Below are 14031 nucleotides of genomic sequence, written 5' to 3' on the forward strand. Positions count from 1 at the left end.
TCTAGAAAAGTATGCAAAATAAAATCAAAAGAATGCAAAGCCAAAATGATTACTGAATCACAAAATTCAATTGCTATATATGAGGGGTGCTTGGGATGGACAGACAGGTAGGAAAGTAAGTTTACCAAGAGTGGGAACATATTGTTTAATTGTTCTGAAAAGTGTCTAAAATTTCTGAAGTATTAGGTGGATATTTGATTGTGGGCAATTAGGTGGTGCAGTGGATAGAGTGGAAGCCTGGAGTCAGGAACACACCATCATGAGTTCAAATATGGCTTCAGATGCTTACTGTGTGACCCTGAGCAAGTCACTTAACCCTGTTTGCCTCAGTTTCCTCATCTGTAAAATGAACAAGAGAAGGAAATGACAAATCACAGCAGTATCTCTGCCAAGCCCAATGAACTCACACAGAGTTGGATACAATGGAAATAACTCAACAACAACAAAAAGTATTTGACTGTGTTGTTCATTTTTTCCTCTGGTCAGTGATGAAGCAGCAGGATTAAAATCAAAAGAAATACACATTTTTGTTCCTTGGGGTAGGGAAAAAACATATTTACTGAAGGTAGCTAAGAAAATTCTTCTTTCAAATATGGTATAAGATCAAAGCATTTAGACTTTTACCTCAAATTTTCTGAACTGAATTCTGACTCTAGAAATTTGAGGAACTGTTCTCTCCCAACTGGATCTTTCAATGCTTCATCCATGCCAAAACCCCATCGTTTAACTCTCTGTTGGCCAGGTTCTTTGCTGTAGGTTCAAAACAGGTCAACAAAAATTATTCCAGAATAAATAATTTTTTCCAGTTCTCTCATACTACCACATTTATCAAGAAGCCAGATTAATGTTGAAGTTTTAGCCTTTAAATCTTTCTCATTCTTCATTTAGTTAAGACTGTTCAAAGATAAATGAAAGTATATGCATATAATCAGTGTGAAAAAGGGGGCATCAGATAGCAGTATGAAGTTGTGAAGTGTGTAGAACAAGGGAGAGAGGTACATGCCTGTTATCCCTGCCATCAGAGAGGCTGAGGCTGATACATTTCTTGAACTTGATTTTCAGAGCTTCAAATGTGCTAAGCAGGTCAAGCATCTACATTAAAATTAGCCTTAATATGGTAAGTCTTCGGAAGTGAGAGGGAGTGGTTACCATATTGTATAAGTAGGCGTGAACTAGCCCAATTCAGAAAATAATGGACTAGGTTAAATCCCTCATTCAAATCCGAGATGAACTAGGACTGGAAGTATCCCAAGTGTTTATAGTCTCGGTAAAGTAGAGAGAGAACCAGTGTGTTTTGTTTGTTTGTTTTGTTTATGGGAATGGAAATTAAGAAACCTGAGTTTTAGTCTCTGAGGCTCTAATCCTAATTAGCTGGCATTTAACCTCTCCCTCAGTGTCCTTCCCTCATGCTTAAGGTTCTTGCCAAATTAGATAATTCTATAGTGAATAGATTGAATTAGCCTCCATTTGCTAAAAACAGTTATGGATCCTTGGCTGGATGTAGAAGAAAGGTCATGGAATCTAGGCATCTATACTACACTAAATTCTTACTTTAGAAAGTCAGGTGCTGTTATCTGGTGACTTTTATTTAGTACTATCTTGTGTTGTTATTCAGCTGACTTCTCTTCTATATGCTCTTGGATGATTCTTCCTCCAGCTATAATGGAAAGGGCAGGATTGGGAAATTCTAGTGGCTTGTCTCTAAAGTAAATTTATTTAACTGCATGTTGGGATTTTCTTATATATGTTCTAAGCATTTTACATATCTATGTCACCTATAAAAACACACATATGTACCATAATATATAGTGTTATATACATTATAGATGATATATAATTACATGTCTATAATTTACTATGTCATAACTTTCTTCCTCCTTTTCTTCTTTCATTAAAGGTAACCATAACCCTAAATGTATTTATTTCAGCCAGAAATTCCATCATTTCAGAAGTATCACTCAAATTATTTGGATTATGCTGAGAGGTGACTGGTTCATGTACTAGATGAGTGTTCATAAACTAGGGATTACTGGAGGTGAGATAGAGAGTGCTTCAGGAGCTAATCAATTTGGATCAGTTTCAGAAATGGAAATCCCTCTCCTTTTTGTGAGTAAGTCTTTAAAACCAGTGTGTCATGTCTATGCAGCTTATGAAGGTAGATATCAGACATTACAGGGCCCAGAAAAATGTTTCTAGTTCAAAGGAATAAGGGGAAGAGAAATATATCATTGATTACCATATTCCTACAGGAAAACTAATGCTTCTTAAAATGTAAAAAATTCTAGGATTCTTTCCATTTGGAGCAAATCTTCAAATAAGGCATAACCTTTTTGTCAAAAAGAGAATTAAAAAGTCACCGACCTTGCTTCAAGTTCCCAGAAAGTGGTATCATCTGACATCCATGGATTAGAAGGATCAGGTGGTACAAGAAAGGGATCATATTCAACATACTGTTCTGTGTAGCTTAGTAGACTAGGAACAAGCAAAAGAAGCAAATACTAAACAATTTTATAGTTTCTGTAAGTATAATCCAATACAGCTCAAATGAAAGGAGTTGCAAGACATTTTACCAAGGCAAACTTATTTAACAATATAACAGGAAACTCAATTTTCATATCATTTTCAATACTTCTATAATTCCATTTTGTACACATGGACTCATTTTTATTAATGAACTCAGAGGACTGGTAAATAATAGCAATGAAATATTGATATGGATAAGTCTCATAACTAAGCATATCCTGGCAAATATTTAACTGTCTCCAAAAAAGTATACATGACACACTTTTCAGCTTAATTTGCATTATTAATATTTTATCTAAAACTTACTACTACAAAATGGCAAACTACAATCATATATATGTGGCATATATTATATATTATTTGTAGTTTTGCCAATGCCCGAGATATAATGCTCATATTAAAGATTTCTCCATTGGGATTCTTGAGCCAACAGGAATTAGCTCCAGCATACTTATGAAGTCACATCCATTCTTCATCTTCATTTTTTCTACTTATGAAGTGATTGGCTCAATTATTGATTGAGAACTGAGTATCTCTCATCCATTAAGTGTTAAAAATATGATTTTAAATAAGATTTAAGCTTCAGAGATAGAAATGACTTGAGAAGTTATCTGTTCCAATTTCCTCACTTTATAGAGGAGAAAATTATGCATCAAGAAGACAAGAAGATTAAATAATATGTCCAATGTCACATAAAATTATAAAGGTAGGATTTGAAGTAGAATTAGTGGCAGATAGGGGGAGTAGTAGATAGAATGCTGGGAGTATAGTCAGAAAGACCTGAATTCAACTCTGTCTTTAGATTTAATCTGGTTTGATCAAAAGAGGCATCATACTAGTTGTATGACCCTAAACAAGTCCTTTAACCTCTGATCTAGTTGTGAGAACCAAATGAAATAATACTTGATTCATAAAGCATTTAGCACAATATTTGGCTCATAGTAAATGCTTAATAATGCTTATTTCATCCCCTCCTACCATGGTGGGGAAATACAGTAGGATATATCAATTATGAAGAAGGGATCTAAATGTGGATAGGGAAAATCATTAAAATGTAGCCCTCTGGCTCAAACAAAGAAAGCAATTTGGTGATAAAGCAATATAGGAACTATATATCTTTTACATTAGGAAACAAAGACCTGAAACCCCTCAAAGCTTATCACTTTTTGTTTTTTAGTTTTATTTTATTTTGAATTTAAGAAATAAAATAAGCATTTCCAAAGTAGAATAGGAAAAAAAAAAAGACAATTGTACATGAAACTGCAAATCTACTATGTATAACTTGTAACATTTCCTCCTTTTTTTCTTTGCCTACCCCTGATTGCCCTAGAGATGGCTATTATTATATGGAAATATATAGATACACATACATGTTACAGACACATATGTGTACAAATGCATACATATATACATATACATGCACACACATATGTTTATATGTAAAACCACTCTATACAGACTTTCATTTAACACTTTTTTTCTGGATGCAGAAAGGATCTTCCTTCATATGTCCTTTGTAATTAATTTGGGTATTTATAATAGTCAAAATAATTTAATCCTTCAAAATTGTTCTTAAAATAATATTATTATTATTGTATTACATTGAACCAGGAAACTGGAAGCTTCCCTCCTACCTAGAGTAAAGAGATTCAGATCTAAGTCTCTATCATAAGTGGAATTGAGATGCTTCCCATACATGTGAGGATCCAAGCAAGGAATTATCATTCCATCCAAGTAACTCAGATCCTTTTTCTGTTCTTTTTGAGGTCTTGAATTATTCACCTCAGTTTTATCCTGTAATGCCACATTTCCTTGCCATCTTTGATACATTTCCTTCCTATCTTTAATTTATGACTTTAAAAGGGCAAGATCTTAAAATTCTTACCTATCAGCAACCTTGGACATTTTTAACCGGTGTCTGTCTAACTGTATTTGCCAGTATTTTATCTAGGGGGAAAAAAATGGAGAAACAGTTACAGGGGGTCATAGATATTTTCTTTTACTCACATAATTTCCATTTCCAAATTCTGAATCTGTGCAGTGCTGAATTGGCATTTGATTAAATAAGTAAAATAAATAGAATCAGAAATATCTAATGGAGATAATATCTTTCTTCAAATAACTAATTTACTCTCTAGTGCAATCTAGTTATGAGAACTGAAACCAGTGAGATGATAGTTGAATCCACTACCTGTAGACCAAAAAAAAAAAAAAAAAAAAAAATAGGATTCTGCCTAATTTAATAAAATAAGGTGATATCTTTTTTTCCCTTAAAAAGCAAATGACTTCTTCAACACCCTACCGAGTTAACAAAAAGCAAAGGAAAGTCATATTTTAATTAATATTTCAATCAAAAATTAAATCATTTCATCATTTGTCTTTTCATCCTTTTTTTCCAATTCTGATTCACTGCCTCTGAAGGCCAGACAAATGAAACATCACAGATACTTCTTAGAAAAATATCTGATTTCCAAACTTCCCTGACTTGACTCCCTCGCCCTCTATACAAAATCACATGAATAAAACTTTTGATTTAAAGGCTTCCCATGGAAACTATTTCTAATAATGTATTGTCTTACATAGATTAAAAATCCATTAGGAAAGGGCTGATAATGCTTACACTACTATTTAGAATACCACCAAATCTACTGTTAGCAATCCCTCTAAAAGCTAGTGTACAGGAGAGTATTAGGAGGAAGAGAGTCAAATAAAAAGAAAAACAAAACACAAAATGAAATTGGTGACTGAAACAATCTAAGCATCCCATTATTAATGAACTGTGGAATTGGAATGTCATTATAAAAGGATGCCAAAGTCTTCAAATGTTTTAGTTTCTATTCTCTATCACCTAAGGGGAGATGGTATATATTAGCCACAGGAGTATGTCAATCAGTAGAGAGTTATCCTACATTTTCTATATCCTACAACATATGTATATATGCTTATTTAAATAAATTTAAATATATAATAGATTTACACATATATTTCTATATTATATATTACATAAAACATATGATATATAAATTAATATATAAATATAAATAAATTTAAATAAATGCTTATTTAAATAAATAAATTAAATAAAAAAAAGCATACATATAAATAAATAAAGTATATTACCACTGCCCCAATTTAATTTATCCTTCATAACTATCTAGCTCCCTTTCTCAAGGAATTGAGAGAGAGAATTAAGAGAGAGTCTGTCTGATTATTAAAGTAAGGACATTGGTTGAGGTTTATGAGCTCATAGAGTATAAGACACACAAGATACTTTGAACCTAGGAAGCAATTTTCTCTTGATGTACCAGACAATTAGTGGGGGCATGTATAGTATGTACATCAAGAACAAAAAGTATAGAAATCTACATTATTGTAGACAGAATAATAGTTTATTCATATATTGAGTAGTAGCATCTATATGTGTGTTGTTACATATGTATATAGGTACATGAACATGTATCTCAAGATTTCTCAAGTTCTGAGTCATAGAAACCAGAACCATAGAATTAAGAAAAGATCATAGGTGAAAGTGGTATGAAATTGTAAGTTGCATGTGAATTGTGACTGAATCTTCTACCTTGGAGTCTTGGGGATATGTGAAGATATTAAGATATATATTATATATATATATATGTATATATATATATATATATATGTATATATATATACTTACATATTATATATATATATATGTATATGTATAATATATGTATATATTGAGATATGTGAAGATATAACTAGTCTCCTGAACAGTAAAAATTCCTAGGAAAAATATGTTTTGTTTTTTTTTAAACAATAATTAGAGAGATACCTAAGAACAAAGGAAAAAGTTTCTTGGGGAATGAATGGTTGGTAGAAGATTCAAATAATACAATACAATACACTATAATATAATATAATAAATATATAAATATTTTGCTGAAACACTGTAAATATTATATATTATCAATAAGAAAAATAATGAAAGAAAATAACTTTTGAAGACGTATTTTCACTACATAATGCCTAAGAAGTACATAGTAGCAATAGCACCTTGTTCTCAGTTTAGTTTTGCAATAATATTTTATTAAGTCTTTTAGAAAGTAAACAAACCTGTTGGTGCAATTCATCTTCTGTTGGAGGCTTAGTTTCTGGTATGGGTGTGTGGGTTGGACTGTGGCTTCGAATATCATTTTGTAATCCATAGACCGACTATATTTAAACAAAAACAAGAAATACATTAGTTCTCAGAAAAAAATCCATATATTTAATCTTCCTTTGGATTCTAGCTTTCTGTTATCTCTTTAGTAACAGCTTTCTCTTAAATTATGTTTCCTATCAAAATTCTAGGGCAAATATCTTGTGTTCAAAAATTGAATCATTCATTTCTGAATCATTAAACTCTGATTATAGATAGTGAATATGAAGTAAACAGTAATATTTTTTTTAGGGAGGATAGGAGTGTGTAGGAAGTAGAGAGAGTACTGAAGATGAAACTCATCAACAATTTACTAAATATAAACTTCATATAATGGAGATGGGAATAGAAGAAACACAATAAACCCATTTAATGCAAAACATGATCCGATCTTTAAAAAGAGAAGATCCAGGGTTAAAGAGCCTAAATAATGAAGAGACTTGGCTATTTGTATTATTTTATGATGAAAGAATTAAAACTTGATGGAATCTCAGAAATCAGCATATCCAAATAATTTCACACATGAGGAGGCTGAGATCTAGGGACAAATTTAATGATTGCCCAAGATCATACCAGTTATAAATGTTAAATTCAGATTTGGAACCCAGGTCCATCATCGTGTTCTTCCCGGAACCAATGTTCAGTCCACTGTACCATGCTATCTACGCAAGGCAGAATTCAATTTCTGATTATGTTCACATGTTGTTCAGTCATTTTAGTTGTATCCTAATCTTCATTATACCAAGTAGGGTATTCTTGATAAAGATACTGAAGTGGTTTGCCATTTACTTCCCTAGCTCATTTGATAGCAAACAGGGTTAAGTGATTTTTTCAAAGTCACATAGTCAGTATCTGAGATTAGACTTGGGTTCATGAAGATGAGGCTTACTGATTCCAAGCGTAGTACTCTATCCACTGTGCTACCTCACTATCTTTATTCACATGCTCCTTTTCCAAAACACCCTTGACTTTAGCTTTCAAACATGTACTGTAGGTAGTAAGCTGGCTTTAGTAAGAAAGATCTTAGATATTTTTAGCTCTGTTATCTTAGTCTTTGCTTGTCTCAGTTTTCTCAACCTCAGAATGGTGATAATAACAACTCCTATCTTGCCATGAGGATCAAATAAGGTGATATTTGTAAAAAATACTTAGCATAAATCCTGGCATAAAGTTATGTTCTATATAAATGTTTATATCCTTCTTACCCTGATAAATTCATAAAATTTGGGTATTACCAGAGAAGGATTTTAGTTAATGCTAGTGGAATAAGATTACAGCTAAATGGAACAATGGGAAGAATACTAATCTTGGAATCAGAAAGATTCATCTTTATGCATTCAAAACTGGCCTCAGACACTTACTAGCTATGTTATCCTAGGCAAGTCATTTTATACCATTTGTCTCAGTTCCTCAGCTGAAAAATAAGTTGGAGAAGGAAAAAGAAAACCACCAGAGTATCTTTGCCAAGAAAACCTAAACAGGGTCAAGAAGAGTTAGATATAGCCAAAAGAGATGAATATCAACAACAAAAATTGAATAAATAATGACAGAAGGCCTAAAACACATTTTGCTGGGCTTCAAATGCCTGATGATAAACTTTTATATTCTAAAAGCCAGAACTAATGATTAGACTTAAATAATACTTTAATACTTTTGTTTAAAAATGCCCACAGTATACTCTTTTCCTATTTTTATAAACATTTGCTTTTCTCTTAGATTGAAAATAATACGGGGCATAGCCAAAATGATGGGGAGTAGACAGGACATTGTCTGAACTCTCCACAGTTTCCCTCACAATTAACATTAGATCAATCATTTGAATGGATTTTGGAGTGACAGAACCAACAAACATTTGGAATGTATTAATTTTCCAGCTTAAGATATCTTAGGTTTCAGGAAAAGTCTGTCTCAATTGGGCAGGGGGGAAATGGGGCTGGACACAGACTCACAAGCTTGTGCAGAGAGGTCCAGGGGGAACCTAGCAGGAGGCCAAAATACAGCAGTGTTCAAAATACCTGATCAGCAAACTATCTGTGAGACCTCCAGAAGGCAAATTGTGAGCCCCTGAACCCAAACACAACAGGCAGGACTTGGCCAGGCCACTCGTTACAATGGGGAAGCCTGCAGCACCAGCCTGGTGCAGTCAGTGAGAAGCCCTTGTTGCCCTGTAGAGGAAGCTTGGAAAATCTCCCTTAGGCACTAAAAACAGACCCCAACCTCTTAAAATAAGCAAAAAATTCTGACCATAGAGAACTACTATGTTCTCTATGGAAAGATGGACAGGAAAAATCAGAATACAAACCCAGAAGAAGACAGCAAACACAAAATGTCTTCAAATAAAGACTCAAAGGAGGATATGAACTGGTCTTCAGTTCAAAAGGCTCTCTTGGAAGAGTTCAAAAAGGAGCTTTAAAAAGAAACAGAAGAAAAATGGAGAAAAGAAACGAAAGCTTTTCAGGAGAGTAATGAAAGTTGTGTGTTTGTGGGGGGGAGGGGAGAAGCCAACACTTTGGAAAAGGAAGCATAGAAATTGAAGAAAGCAGCTCCTTAAAAATAAATTTGGCAAAATGGAAAAAGAAAATAACTCCTTAAAAATAGGATTAGTGAAATGTAAAAAAAAAAAAAAATCCACTGAATAAAACAACTCCTTTAAAAGTACAACTGACCAGATGCAAAAGGAAGTAAAAAAGATAACTGAAGAAAATAATTCACTGAAAGTTATGTTGACTGGTTGTCATGTTAATGATAAAGTTAAAGAATATAAGAAAAACCAGAAAACTTAAGAGGAATCAATACATAACAGTTAAGTAAATGACAAGGTATGACATATAAAACTAGTAAGCCTGATTCATTATTCCAGATACATTCCAGACAAATCTAGACAAATCAATCCTTCTGGGATTTTCAGATGAATGACCTGAATCATTAAATCTCACCTTGGACCTCTGTAGATCTCATATAATTTGACTACAAGTCACTTTTCCATCATTTTAGTTCTGGAAAGATAGTTGATAAAATAAAAAGCTTAGGCTTTCTTTGTACTACATTACTGAAGCTATATATCACATCTATGATTCCATCACCATTTTCCTTTTGAAACAAACACTGACTTTTAAACTGATATGTCCTATGTCATGACTTTTTTTTTTTTATTTCAGAATGACTAACATATTAAGTGACTTGGAATTCTTAACCTTATTTGGGCTCTTAGGTTTTTAGATCTTTAAAAATAAGCCTCTTTACGAAGGGCAAAAAAACCCCTAAAGAGTTATAACCAAACTTTCAAAAATGACTAAGGATTAGATTGTGGACAGCTTCAATAGGTTACTGGATTAAATTTAAAAAAAAGTATATGGAAAAGTACACTACGACAAAATAATTTTGTTTCTTATAAAGTTCCTTTTAGCTTCAAAATTCTAAAATGGGAATTCAATGCATATATTCATTATTCAAATGTTATCCACATATAGATCTCTAAGAAGAAGATGGATTATCTCTCCAAAGAGGAAATTATGGAAGGAAATGGTATCTGTTTACAAAGAAGATTCTAAGAAGCTACTTCTGGGAGAATTATGATGTATAAAGAAAATGTCTTAGAGAAACTGGAACATGTATAGTCATTCTGTAAGTGGTTCCATTTAGCTAAAGATGTGGTTGGATGAAGAGTGATTCAAAAAATCATATCGGTATCAGTATCCTTTTGGCTTCAGGGTTTTTGGTGACCAGTGAGTCTAAGACCTGAATTCAAATAATTATTGAGGTATAAAAATAATGGAGCCTTCTTCATCATTGCATCCCTCCAGAATCCAAGTTTCATAGCCAGAGTAGCACTGATGACATGAAGAGTCAGGAGTGACTTTTGGAAGTGACTTTTAAGATCTCTGTTCAAGAATAACACACCTTGCAACCATGCAGTATTTAGATGTGAAGTTGACAGGACAATACTATGTTAGAATTGAGCAAAATTATGAGCTTAATGTATCTTTCCCCCATACCACTAACAGATCAAGGTGGTATAGGAGGGATTAGTGATGGTATAGGATTGTTATATTAAATATTTGTACATTTGCTCATGATATATCTTTGAAGTAAATACACTGTATAAAATTTCTATATTCTACTCAGTCTTAATTGGTTAAATGGAACTTGGGAACATAGCTGTTGGAACCTCTACCCATAACCTTTTAGAGTACCTTGAAACCCTTAATGGAGATATGTAGCAATATGGAGCTGAGGGAATGAAGTCAAAGAAAATCATATTAAAATTTTACAATTCTAAGAGGTCATATTTCTTAGATACTAGAAAAGCAAAATAAAATAAAATAAAAATCTCAGTTTATGAACTTAGTTGAACTATTATGTAGCTCATACCAAAGACATAAGAATCTTGAAGATAGGACTCAGAGAGACTGGCTATTGATAATCAAGTATTTCAGGAGATTTTATTTTGATTGATCCCCAAAGTAAGCACTTTACAAGTCATTTTATTACTAACATTGAACTATAGACCTATTGAGCATCAATAACTAAAGAAGAGTGTGCAAGAGAATCAGTTTTAAATGTCATTTTTGGAAGTGTTAATGACAATAGTATTATGCAAGTAAAAGAGAACAGTGGACTTTGTAATTATCAATTTGATGTAGGAGAAATAACTTTGTATTTGGATTTAAAAGATCTAGACTCTCACCTTGGCTCTGTCACTTACTGTGTTTGTCATCTGGGGTATTATTTTACCATTCAGGATCTCTTTTTACTTCCATAAAATGACGGTTAGGCTAGGTAACCTCTGAGGTTCCCTTCAACTCAAAATTTACAATCTTATCAACTGTAGATTGATTCAACATAGCTGGTTTTATAGACATTGGAGATATAGAAATTTATTCCTTTCCTCTTAGGAGTGTTTTGAGTCTTATTTCCATTATAAATGCTTTGAAATCCTCAGGGGGAAAAACATATACTATGTTGTGGAGGATATAAGATTTAAATACACACATATGTATATATGAATGTGTTTGTATGTATACATATTACATTTATTGTTATATATTAGTATTGGCTAATTCCAAATATTAAAATCAATTATCTATCTAAATATTTTGGAGTCTCTGGTAATTTTGAAATTTGTAATCTTCCACATATGGTTGAGTTCATAGTTTCATCACTGAGCCTTGTAATCATGTATCTATGTAAAAAATATGTAAGTATGCATATGGCTACATTTATATGTTTTTTTCATATGTTCAATTAATGAAATATATAAGCAACACAAAATGTCAGTTAAAAAAGCAAAAAGAGGGGGAGAGAGGAAAAGAGAAGAGAGGAGAGAGAGATATACCACAGTGAGAGACACAGAAGTGGGGGGAGAGAGAGGGAGAGAAAGAGACAGAAAGACAGAGACTGAGAGATAGAGAAACAGAGTGAGAGAGGAAGAGGGAAGGGAGAAGGAGAGGGGAAAGAAGAGGAAAAGAGAAGGGGAAGAAGAGAGAAAAGGACAGGGAGGGAGGGAGAGACACAAACAGATACAAATACAAATACTGACAGATACAGAGAAATAGAAAAAAAAAAAAGTAAGCCTCAGAACTACATTTTGCAAGTAAATTAGTTAAAACAGTATGTTTGGATGCCATATGTTTGCTTTTTGAAGTAAGGATACATGCTTAGCTAAGCCTTCTACAGGTACAAAAATATAGTATAGTAGCAAGACCCAAGCTCTAATACCACCTGTGACTCTAGTTATTTGAAAATGAGCCACTTACTTAGGAATGACTTTTTCACAGGTCTCTTCTGAGCAGTAAATATGATGAAGTACAGAAGTTGTATGATAATTATCACACTTTTGATTATATAGCTAGGCACTGTGCTAAGTACCAATATTATCTCTATAGCAACCATAATGAAGAGGTACTATTGTTATCCCCATTTTATAGATGAGGAAACTGTGGCAAACAGAGGTTGTGACTTGCACAGAATCATAGAATTAGAAAGTATCTGTGGCTAGATTTGAAGTTAGGTTTCTCTGACTCCAAAGTCAGGGCTCTGTTTATTATACATTTGGCTTGCAAATTTTAAATCCTATCAATGCTTTTACAAACATAAAGGAAAAACGTGTTTTGGAAGTCAGGTGGATTAATGAATAGGGTGCTAAATATAGAGCAGAAAAGAGCAGCATCAAAATTCCACTCATGCTACTTATTAGCTCATTGACCCTATAGAACCACCCTGACACTTCATTTGTAATATAGGGGGATTAGTTAATGTTGTTTATATGTTCCTTTGTATTTCTAAGTTTATGAGCCAATGACTTTATTAATGTATATATTTTTAAAACAAATGATAATTGTTTTTCCTCAAAAGAATAAACTGCACTTTGCAAATGTATTTAATATTTTTCACTACTATGTATAATTTAACATTTGCTTTGGGTCAGTAACAATATACTAATATACTTTTGAATTAGGAAAATAAAGGAAAGACAAGAGAAAAAAAGGGAGATTATGGAAATTCACAGCATATTGTTGCTTTAGAAGATAAAAAATCTTAGAGATGATTGCTGAAATTTCCATATGATTATCAATATCTAACTATGCATACCAGAAAAGCGTTCACTTGTAGCTGAGAAATTCCCTAAAGTAACCATGGTGAAGAATTTGATAACTATTCATTTCTGAAGTGCATATTTTATCTCCAATTTCCTTTTGTATTCATGAATCATATTTAAAAGTTCTATTTACCTATATACAGACACTTAAGGTAAATTGTTCCTAATATAATCTTTATAAACCTGGTAAAAATATCAGGTATATGGCAATTAACTAATTCTAAATATCAGTTCAGTAGAATAAGAGAGAAAGCAGATGTAGAGGGAGAGGAATGGGGGAGTAAGCAAGGAAGAATGAGAGAGGGAAAGGGAAGAAGGAGGGGAGGAGAAAGGAGAAAGGAAGGGGAGGAGGAGGAACAACAGGAGGAAGAGGAAAAAGAGACAGAGACAGGGACACAGACACAGGCATAGAGAGAGGAAGAGAGAAGGGATAAGAAGAGAAACCACAATAGCTCTGGAGAAGGTTGGAGGAGTCTGTTTTTAAAGCCATTTAAAAATCATTCTGCCATTGTCATAAAAAAAAAAAAAGACAAATGGACCATTTAAATTATTTCAGTGCTCTTAACATTATTGCTATTTTTAAATGATACTTTATGTGGCTGGCACTAATTCCAATAAATTCAATGTAACAGAATTTGGGGAGTCAGATTTATAAAGAAAAGATAAAACAATTTTTGAATAGTCCAAAATGGAAAAATGCTATAATAATCATGATGTCACTTTTTAAGCCAAT

At 32.8% G+C, this 14031-nt stretch overlaps 1 protein-coding gene across 3 annotated transcripts in view; it reads right to left on the bottom strand.

Annotated features, from left to right (window-relative positions):
* Positions 1 to 14031, bottom strand: part of RGS7 (regulator of G protein signaling 7) — a 636920-nt gene that overhangs the window by 24744 nt on the left and 598145 nt on the right. For all 3 annotated transcript variants that reach the window (XM_074262504.1, XM_074262502.1, XM_074262503.1), the window contains exons 11-14: positions 6616 to 6714; positions 4409 to 4470; positions 2362 to 2472; positions 625 to 750 (exon numbers count right to left, since the gene is read on the bottom strand). In XM_074262504.1, the coding sequence (XP_074118605.1) occupies positions 625 to 750; positions 2362 to 2472; positions 4409 to 4470; positions 6616 to 6714 (398 nt within the window). The remainder of the gene's footprint in view (positions 1 to 624; positions 751 to 2361; positions 2473 to 4408; positions 4471 to 6615; positions 6715 to 14031) is intronic.

Source organism: Sminthopsis crassicaudata, chromosome 4 (assembly GCF_048593235.1).
Source record: "Sminthopsis crassicaudata isolate SCR6 chromosome 4, ASM4859323v1, whole genome shotgun sequence".
NCBI lineage: Eukaryota > Metazoa > Chordata > Mammalia > Dasyuromorphia > Dasyuridae > Sminthopsis > Sminthopsis crassicaudata.